Source organism: Cryptotermes secundus, unplaced genomic scaffold (assembly GCF_002891405.2).
Source record: "Cryptotermes secundus unplaced genomic scaffold, Csec_1.0 scaffold413, whole genome shotgun sequence".
Taxonomy (NCBI): Eukaryota; Metazoa; Arthropoda; class Insecta; order Blattodea; family Kalotermitidae; genus Cryptotermes; species Cryptotermes secundus.
Window position 1 is genome coordinate 565,917 of NW_019723309.1, and position 10,418 is coordinate 576,334.

The 10,418-nt window shown below is 37.7% G+C and overlaps 2 protein-coding genes across 4 annotated transcripts in view; one reads left to right on the forward strand and one right to left on the reverse strand.

The window, feature by feature from the left end:
* The window catches only part of LOC111861786 (dual specificity mitogen-activated protein kinase kinase 4), a 75,778-nt gene that overhangs the window by 26,464 nt on the left and 38,896 nt on the right, over positions 1-10,418 (reverse strand). The gene's annotated exons all lie outside the window — the stretch shown is intronic.
* Positions 6,202-10,215, forward strand: LOC111861790 (28S ribosomal protein S7, mitochondrial). 3 transcript variants are annotated; one of them, XM_023846641.2, is made up of 5 exons: positions 6,202-6,311; positions 6,541-6,720; positions 7,738-7,801; positions 8,028-8,198; positions 9,950-10,204. In XM_023846641.2, exons 1-5 carry the CDS (start codon positions 6,235-6,237, stop codon positions 10,163-10,165), a joined length of 708 nt encoding a protein of 235 aa, XP_023702409.1. In that variant the 5' UTR covers positions 6,202-6,234; the 3' UTR covers positions 10,166-10,204. The 3 variants fall into 3 exon arrangements, with proteins under 3 accessions (XP_023702409.1, XP_023702408.1, XP_023702410.1); XM_023846640.2 differs by having other exon boundaries at positions 6,215-6,365; positions 9,950-10,215; XM_023846642.2 differs by having other exon boundaries at positions 6,216-6,311; positions 6,591-6,720; positions 9,950-10,210.

Genomic DNA, 10,418 nt, shown 5'->3' on the forward strand with positions numbered 1-10,418 from the left:
TACAGAATGGGTCCATGAGTTAAACTAGATCCTTTTCCCTGTTTAGTATATATTTCAAAGACACACTAAACCACAGAACTACAAGAATAAAGGTATAACACTCTCTAAGCTCTAGAAAAAAATTTCATTTCTTTTTTTTTCTTCACTGCAATTGTGTTCAAGAGGCCAGGGTTGAGTGTTGAATATTCAAATTTAAAAGTGTAGTCATACAATTCCTTTTGTTTAATTACAGAGAAAACCTTAAGAAGGTGGTTCATTTTTCTTCGCAATTTTCTCAGGAACATTCTTCTTCATTCAATATTTAGCAAGATATGTCCCCTGGGTATTGCAAAATGAGCAACAAACCTGGCAAAGCTTCCAAAAAGAAAAGTGCAAATTTATACAAGATGCAACAAAGCAAGAGCTCGAGTGCTCTCTTCTGGGAAGCAAGAAGCAAAATGGGTTAAATGATCCCAAATGCAGCCACTGGAAACCAACCAACCAACACATTACAGTACTTCAAGTAAAGAGGTATTTAAATTTGTCAAATATAAATGAAAATTGAAATGGCTTAATGATTTTTCATCAAATTTCATGAACATAGTTGTTCCATGCATACCAACTCATAAATGATAAGACTAAGCAGACTCGGTAGGTGCTCTGCAGGGTTGCAAATATGCCTAAAAAGAACGAGACAATTTAAGGCAGTATACAACAGTCGACAACAACAATAAATAATTCTCATTGTATAGATTTTGCAAATTTGTTTGGCTTCATGACATCTACATATGACATAGGAATGAAAAGGACCTAAGACCTTCCAGAACAGTGCATCAGTTCTCAACAAAAACAATAAATGAACTTTGGAACTAAAGGTCTATGTGTGTATAAATGACACACTTCCTGGACTACAGGTTCAGAAGGAATGGATCAACAGTCAGTATTCATTTATGGAATGCCCTGTATATTCAGAGTAAAATGTGACTGTTAAGAACACAAACAGTGATGAAGGTAAGCCATATTCTTGGATATGATCTTAATTACTTACTTACTCATGGAGTTGAGCCCTTCTTGAGGATCTGCAAAATCTGCAGCTGCTCAAGAATTTCCCAGCATCTTATGGAACCCGAAGGTCCAGTACTGTGTTCACAAGAGTCCTCTACTGGTCCCTATCCTGAGCCAGGTCAATCCAATTCATACCATCCCAACCTATCTCTCTAAGATCCATTTTAATATTGTCCACCCACCTACGCCTTGGTCTTCCCAGTGGTATCTTTCCTTCTGGCTTTCCTACCAATATCCTATATGAATTCCTCTTCTTCTCCATTCGTGCTACATGCCCTGCTCACCTCATCCTCCTTGACTTGATCATTCTAATTATGCTTGGAGAAGAGTACAAATTATGAAGCTCCTCATTATGCAGTTTTCTTCAACCTCCTGTCACTTCATTTCTCTTCAGTCCAAATATTCTCCACAACACCCTGTTCTCAAACACCCTCGGTCTATGTTCCTCCCTTTAGTACATGAAAACAGCTCTGTCACATATTTGAAATGCATAAGGCTTAAAAATACAGCTGCAAAACCACCACACAGGGTACTGTCTTCACAGAGCTCAATCATAACACTTTACACCCCAGTCCATAAATAACAATACAAGACCTTAATGATGGGCCACCAACGGTAACATAAAATTATCTAACAACAAATATCAACAGACATGAAAGTCTGATCACAACGAGATTTATCTTCCAAAGACATTTAAGAAGAAACACCACATAATCTATATACTCTCAATCCAGTGTCCTCCACAGAATAATTAATATGATATATTACACATTCTACGGTCATTTTTACTAATTTCAGATCCAGTAAGAAAGCATCTTATGTACAGAACATGGATTCATGCTCTATTGTTGCCAAATTGTAACTAAATGCATGTACCTTAATCATGCACACTCCCCTCCACAACATAATCACACCCATCTAATTACCTTGGCATCACAAATTTCTAAAATTCCCCCAATGTCTCCTTTCACCTTTGGAAATCCCCCTAGCATTTACAGTGATTTACATCTTAATTTATTCAATTTTTAATATTTAAATTTAATATGTACATGCCAATTTCACTGTTTAAAATTTAATGTGTAAATGGTAATTTCACTAACAAATTTTCAATTTTATGTGGTGTGTTCAAAAAGTATTGAGCCTTCTTTTTCCCGCGTAAACCAATGAAGCGCAGGAGGCTCCCTTTGGTGGAGATCTGCAGGGGACATTCATGGGCAGTTGTGAATTTTTTCCCACCCGCAGAAAGCGTCAAGTCGCTGGCAGTCAGCCTATGAGTGAGGACGTGTAGTGAGTGCTCGTCGCATTCCAGTAAGATGTAAAATGACGGAACAACATGAGCAGCGATATTGCATCAAATTTTGCAAAAAGCTTGGCAATACCCAAATGGAAACCATTCACAAGATTCAACAGGCTTTCGGGGACGATGCCATGAGCAACTCATGGATAAAGAGCGGTACAACTGCTTCAAAGATGGCCGCACATCAGTGGACAGCGAACCGCGTTCACGCAGACCCTCAACAAGCCGAAATGAGAATGTCATTGAGCAAGTGCAGACTTTGGTCATGGAGGGCCGTCGTATCACAGTCCGAGAACTTGCGAACGAGATTGGGGTAAGCACTGGATCGGTACATTCAAGTCTGACCGAGGATTTGGGCATGAGGAGAGTGTCCGCGAAATTCGTACCGAAACTGCGCATCTGATTCAGACTTTCGTCACCAAACACAACATCCCTGTGGTTCATCAGGCTTCCTACTCCCCAGACATGGCTCCGTGTGACTTTTGGCTATTTCCCAAGCTGAAAATGCCACTGAAAGGAACCCGATTTGAGTCAAGAGAAGACATCATGCGGAATGCAATGGCCTGGCTGATCACCATTCCAAAAGACGTGATCCAGAAGTGTTTCCAACAATGGCAGAAGCGCTGGGAGAAGCGTGTGCATTACCAAGAGACTACTTTGAAGGGGATTAGGGTTTTGTACCTCCAAATCACTAAATGTATTTCTGCCGACCAAAGGTTCGATACTTTTTGAACACACTACGTATGCCAGTATTGTAACTTCGTAGAATTCTGTCAACATTGGTATTGTGATATGATGGCTGAAAATGGGAATAGTGGAATGAATAGATGCAGCCATTGCTAGGCAAAACAGTGCCATAAACACATCTCCACAGCAATGAATTAACACGCAATAATAGAGGAACTGTTGGAAGCAGTGTTTTCTATATGGCTGTACCAAGGACCAGCAGCAATTGCAAATGACAGACCCTTCCTCTCATCACAGGGGGCACTCCACAGCAACAAACCTGCAACTACCTAGCACTAATAAAGATCTGGCCTTAATCCCCAGATGCGTACTTTATTCCAAGACAGGCTGGCCATCTGCCGTCAGTTGTAATATAACTCTTGCTCTGACTAAGAGATCAGAGAAATGAAACTGGGAGTTCTGAGGAGAATTACTGAAGAAGAATTAGAAGACAGTCGTAGCTGAGAAGCCATGAGTCATACTGAATAGAGAAGGCTAGAGACTCATTATCTTAATGTGTGACTAAATAGTATATTGCATAGCAAAACTAAAACCATTAACCCTCCTAAGTAACTCTTGCAGAAATGACAACAGTAGGAATACAAGAGCATTACAATACTGTCACCTGCATGAGCAACTATAGAAAGGGTTTTGATTGGTAACCGGATTTACTGACCATTTACAGGTCATAACTACAAATAACTACAGTTCCCCTGCTAACTGACACACTCTACAATTCACTACAGCAAGCACTAAAGTCTCTGCAGTCTGCTGAGTCTTCACAAGTTGTTGCTAGGTAACAGCTCCAATGGCAGATGTTCTTTTGCTCTGGGTTCCCAAACTATCCCCATGCCTCAGTTATCTGTGTCTAACAGCAACAGCTCACAAGGACTGAACCACAGCAGTTCTCTAACTCACTCACTCACTCACTGACCAACTCTTCACTAGGTTGCATTGCACTGTCACTAACTGTCCTGCTTATAACATCTTGGCATTGACCACACAGAAAATACCATTCCCCTGTTGCTGTTCAATTGTTGCTTAGCGGACCAAACAGAAAATACTGCTTCCCAGTTAGTCTACTGGTGAATATTAGGAATCTGTTACCTAGCAACAGGTGTTGTTTACAGAGTCATTACTTAGCAATGGGTCTACATGTTACAATATGGTAATCATTGCTCACTCATCATTTACTGCCAAACCTCTCACAAAATTCAAGTTATAATTACACTTCACTCACCTAATGAATAGCTTGAACGAAATTAAATTACATGAAACTACACTGTACTATATATGAATGCAGCAAATTCCACCAAATTATATATTTACCAAAGTATATGGCATCACATCTTTGCAGATGCAATCTGATAAATTAAAGCCTGTAATCTGATTCATATTTGATGGACCAATATTGAAATACATACAAAGAAAGAGAGAGAGAAAGAAAGAAAGAAGAAAAGAAACCTACTCAATTTTACTTAATAGCACGATTATAAACATCTGTTGCTAATTGTACAATTGTATCAAACATAATGCATGCAAAATTTCTGGAAAGATTGATAATGCTATGGGGTTCCATTAAGGATGGGGCTTCATGTGAAGAGTGAAAGTAGACTTAAATTCTCTTCACAGGAATAGCAATTAACATATATCATTAATTAATGCACAACTGGTGGCTTCTCAAGAAAGGCTCAACTCCATGAAGTTAGTTAGTTAGTCAATCAAAAATAAAGGAATTTTGGTAAAACATTTATCATCCTGCAACTTGAAAACCATACAACCTATACACCTATCTGTCAAATGTTTCCTAAAATAATGACAGTCAGTTTTCATGACAAACATAAGAATCATACTGTGACACAATGAAGTTTGACTAAAAACACAACATGAATAAGATCTAAAAGTTTGTGACGATGGCATATTAAAAAAACTATTGTGCTTCTGGACATTATCCATCGTCCTATTTTTATTTAGATGGAGACAGGGACTAGCTCTATTGAATGGGTCCAACTGAGGAGGTTCCACCTGAAGTTGGAGACAGAATCCAGTCCCCAAAACACTGTGTTTTAAATAAAAACAGGACGATGAATAATGTCCAGAAACACAATACCTGTAATATCATAGTCTGAACATGATGCTCAATCAATATTCCATAACTAACACAAGCCCCCTGTCATCTGCAAGACACACCGACATCTTACAGGAAATGCTGAAATTAACATGAGCTATACAGTACACATTAGTCTCTTGTGAACATAAAAGTACATATTCGGCTTTCATAAGTTTGGGTTTCTTGACTGGTGAAGGACTACCAGCTTCTCAAGAATGACTGTGTTCTATGAATTCTTATTCAGTTAGTGAGCAATTTGGTTCGTTAGTAGGTACAGTACACAAATTAGGGGTAACATTACGTACCATACAACTTATCATAGATATTTTGGGCACAATCAACAGCATAAAAAACTTTTAACAAGCGACAGCAGAACAAATAAAATAGTACAATAAAGCAAAGCATTAAATTCACTCACATAATTCAATGCATTTTCCAAAACTGGCCAACTAACATTCCTAACGTTCTTCAAATTACAGATGTACAAATAACCACTTAATGTTTATGCTAAAAATCATGTCACGAAGATACAATAATTCTATAAACGTGTGAAGTCCAATGCATACCGATTACAAGCTTTCTGCAGCACTCAACTTCAATAATGCCACTCCAAATAAAGATTAATATCTATTTCACAGATCGAGATAATCATGGCATAATGCCGTTACGTGGAGAGATTGTTTCTCATTTTCTTTCATAATGTAATAAACATCACTTACAACATTAAATTTAATGCATGAATTTGGAAAACATACCTTGATTCAATTGGTTAGAAGAATTTCCCTGATGTTCTGCCATCTTGAAATATATCAGACGCTCTTGTACACAACAACTTTCGCCACTTTAGGGAACTTTTCTAGCCCCCTTAATGAAAATAAAATGTCCTCCACTAATAAGGTAAATCATTTGTTTCGTCTACTTATTTATTATTCTTCATTAATACTTATAAATTAATTTTTACATCACCGTAAGCACCTTCCCAATACACAACTCCTTGATTGTGATTTTAAATCGCTCACCCAGCGCGCTGTTGTTCCCAAAATATCCCCCAAAAAATATGGCCACTGTGAATAAGGTGTTTCGTTCGGTACTGGGAAAACATGTTCTCGTTAATAGTGCATCAGCTTTGTACAAGTACGTTTACTGTAAAAGTTATTTTCTTCTGTACAATAATAGAACTCAGACAATGTAAGACAAATCAGTTCTCTTTGATGGTATTAGTTGGTGTTATAACCTAGCCTCGAATGACAACCAATCTCAACATAAATATGTACACGTAAAAGTGGAAGACGTTATTCCACACTGAGAATTAGTAATTTATGGGATAGGTTGTTACACGAATACCTTTACTTGTTTGTTTCAGATGTGTAAATATTGTGAATGCGTATAGCATGTATGGTCCTCAATTTGTAGAGCCCATTTACAAGAAGGAGCAGCAAGAATCGATGTACGAGTCCGGTGAGGTTGAAAATATCTTACATGTTCCAGTTAAAGCAGCACGTGTTGATGCTACGTGTTCTGTGTTCCATGATGATCTTGTCAGGTAGGTAAGCATAAATTGTTTCATTTTAAACCAAATGGAGTGTGAAAAGCATAGTTTTAAACCCACTGTAAACTTAATTTGTAACATAGGAAACATCTGAACAATATTTTGAAATTCTAGTTTAGGAAAATAATCACTGTTTATTCTTGGAATCACGTGAAATCCATGAATACATTCGTGAAGAAAATGCAGTCTTCTTGAACTTTAAGACAGTAAAAGTAAATAAAGCTATCCCTGTAACAGGATGTGAAGGCCCATAGGGTTGTTAGACGTTGAGGGTCCCACATTATCCAGACAATCGGCTCAAAGATGGCGGTGAGGTTGTCAGCCTGACACGCCGGCCGCACTTTACTCCCCAGGAAAATTATTCAATTAATTCCTGGTACTCATTTCTGTTAGAGGCTGAGTAATGTAGTTAGTTGCAACTGTGCAGGCGAGAGTTAAAGGACAATCCAAAACACACTAATTAATTTCTGAATATTTTTGCTTTGCATTTAAGGAAGGTTTTTCCTCATTTGTAAATACGTATTTCCTGACGTATCATCACATAGCATATTTGACACAGTACTTATGCAGTAACTATATTAGAACATATGAAGGTCTGAATTTATTGGGCAAAATGATCATGACTGTCTACAGTACACTGATAAAATTGTGCATACCATACACATCCAAGCACCACTATCCATTTCTGAAAATGTTCATTAAATTATACAGTTTGCATTCATACCAACTTCACTCATTATGACATGTCAGCAATAATGTACAGTGTTATACAAATATGTCAGTAACAGATTGTCATAACATATTGCAGAAAGTCCCAAGAATAGCGGTCATAAATGAAGAATTTTCTATTTAACCGCAATGTATTGTAGGTGATCAGTAACTTAATTATTTATTCAGTATTGTCTTTAAGAAATACTAGGTTTCACTTAACATGGTAAAAAGTATATTTTTCTTTGATGGTGCAAAGATATAAGAAATATATGTTTTAAAAGTAAATGTTTTTTTTACTAGGAAATTCACAAACCATGTGATGAAAGATGGAAATAAAGTACTGGCACGGGAGTTGGTTGAGAAGGTAATGTTATTACATACTGGAAACACTGGCACATTTTGATTCCCATTATTTATGTAAAATAAGGCACAGCATAACCAAATACCATATTACTTGAATGCGTAAGATTGTCTGACAAATCGCACTTTTCTAGGAACTATATTTGTAGATTTGTAACAAAATAATTCTGTAGCATCTTTGTACATTATTATTTATTTACAAAAGTAAATACAAGTATGTTATTCCTCAGGCTTTTCAGAAAATTAAGAGAATCCAGTTGCAGCGGTACCATGGTGCAGATGATTCTGAGAAGAAAGCCTCCATTGAAACAAATCCATTGAAGATTTTCCATATGGCCTTAACCAATACCAAACCTGTACTCCAGCTAACACCCATCAAGCGTGGTGGAGTGACATACCAGGTTGGTTGTTACTGAAATAATAATGGGGGTACACTAGACTTCCAACTAACAGGGGTAAGATTATCCAGAGGCTTTTTTTTAATTGGCTAGTGTTGTGTGAGATGTCAAAAGATAAAATTCACATGAAATTACTTTTTGAAAAGGAACATGTAAAAAAAGTAATTAGAGTTTTATTTCACATCAGCATAGGAGGTTCTCAGAAATGACACTCATGTTTCTAGCAATATACGCTTATAAATGTCTGTGTAATTTTGTACATTCCTATTGACAAGTTGGTTACATATTACTTTTACTGATTATCCAGGGAAATTCATTTCCCATCCAACCTGAACATTCAGAAGTTTCCTGTATTCAGGAAGAGGCACTATGCTACAAGCTGGAAGGTCGCGGGTTCAAGTCTCGAGGTGGATTTTTTTTTTTAATTTACCTAATCCTACTACCTCTATGGTCTAGTGGTCAGCGTTCCTGGTTCGATTCCTGGCGCTACCAGATTTTCTGAGAAGTAGTGGGTCTGGAATGGGGTCCACTCAGGTTCGTGAGGATAATTGAGGAGTGATTTCAAGGAAATAGTGGCTTCTATTTAGAAAACCGAAATTAACGGCTATGGGGATTAGTTGTGCTGACCATGCAACACCCTCTATCCACTAAAGTTGGCACTAACTTCGCCGACAAGCAGCGGTCGCTCGGTCCATCATAAGATGAGGCATCTGCAAACCAATTAACATCAAAACTATACCACACTGATACTAATGGCCTCCAAGCAATTTATTACATGTATACAAGTCTAGGATATACCATTATGTCTGTGGGAATATAACAGAATATTGCAACAACTGACTTCATGATATGGAATATCACATGAAGAGTTTTTAACCTTATTTTATGCCACAACTTTCATTTTTATATGTTTATAGTTTACTGTATTTTATAATGTAGTAATTAGCAAGTATCCAGCTTCGCCATTGCGATTGTGGTTCAGTAGTGTGTGATATGGTAATCGTGTGCTTGCCTGATGATGGCTTTAATAGCCGAAACATGTAGCTAAGCTAATTTTAGCCTGGACCATTGTATTGTTGTGTTGTGACGGACTCTAATAAAGAATTGTAAATGCTTCCTGTGTCATCCTGGCAGTACTATAGTTACCAGACTTGGCTGTATTCAGTGTTCTGAGAAGCAACATAATCAGTCTTTGGGAGAAATATCAATGCTAATGAAACTTTTATGTCAGATCATTATAACAGCTGTGTTTAAAGGACAGTGCAACTGACATGTAGCAGGTGATGACTATATTTATAGAAAGATACTATCCCAAAAAGATTATTTTTTTCTGGCATATAATGCCATATAGTCTGGTAGATCATTACATTACACAGCATTAAATCCCAAAGACTGTAAATCTTCACAATCACTCGCAAGAACCTCAAATTTCACATGCTATCCCAGTATGGTGTTGATTTTTAACAGGCCATAAAGGCCCATAGGGTTGTGAGACGTTGAGGGTCCCAAGTTATCTAGACAATTGGGTCAAAGATGGCGATAAGGTTGTCAGCCTTACTCATTTCTGTTAGAGGCTGAGTGAACCCCAGGGCCAGAGTGCGGCCGGAAGGATTAGGTCAATTGAAAAAAATCCAATGACCTCATCAGTATTTGAACCCGTGACCTTCTGACTTGTGGCATAGTGCCTTAACCACTACGCTTCTGCATGCCCCTGATTTTTAATACCTGTTTATTATTTTTAAATGTTTTTATAGGTTCCTGTTCCTATAACAGATAACAGAGCTCGGTTCATGGCAATGAAATGGCTAATTCTGGCTGCCAGGGATAAGGATCTTAGGGTACACTTCCCTGAGAAACTTGCATGGGAACTAGTGGATGCAGCAGCAAATCAGGTGTGCAGTCGCCGTCAGCTGTTATCATGTATATTTCAAGACATGCCAAAAAAAAAAACCCTTACATTAAGTTTGTAAAAATGTCAAGAAAGGAATGTAACTATTAATGTCAAAACTCAAAATGCAAATGAAAATATTTGTACCTTTGTAAGATTTGAGGCTTTCACGTCGGTGACTATGAAGAAAGCAGTCTTCTGGGATTTGGCACCGTGTATATGTGGTGTTAACCGACGTTTCGGAAGAACGTATCGCCCCCATCTTCAGGGTTGAAGAAGTATAAGTAAATCTGCAAGCGACAACACTGTGAGACACGGTCAAGCAGACTTACTTA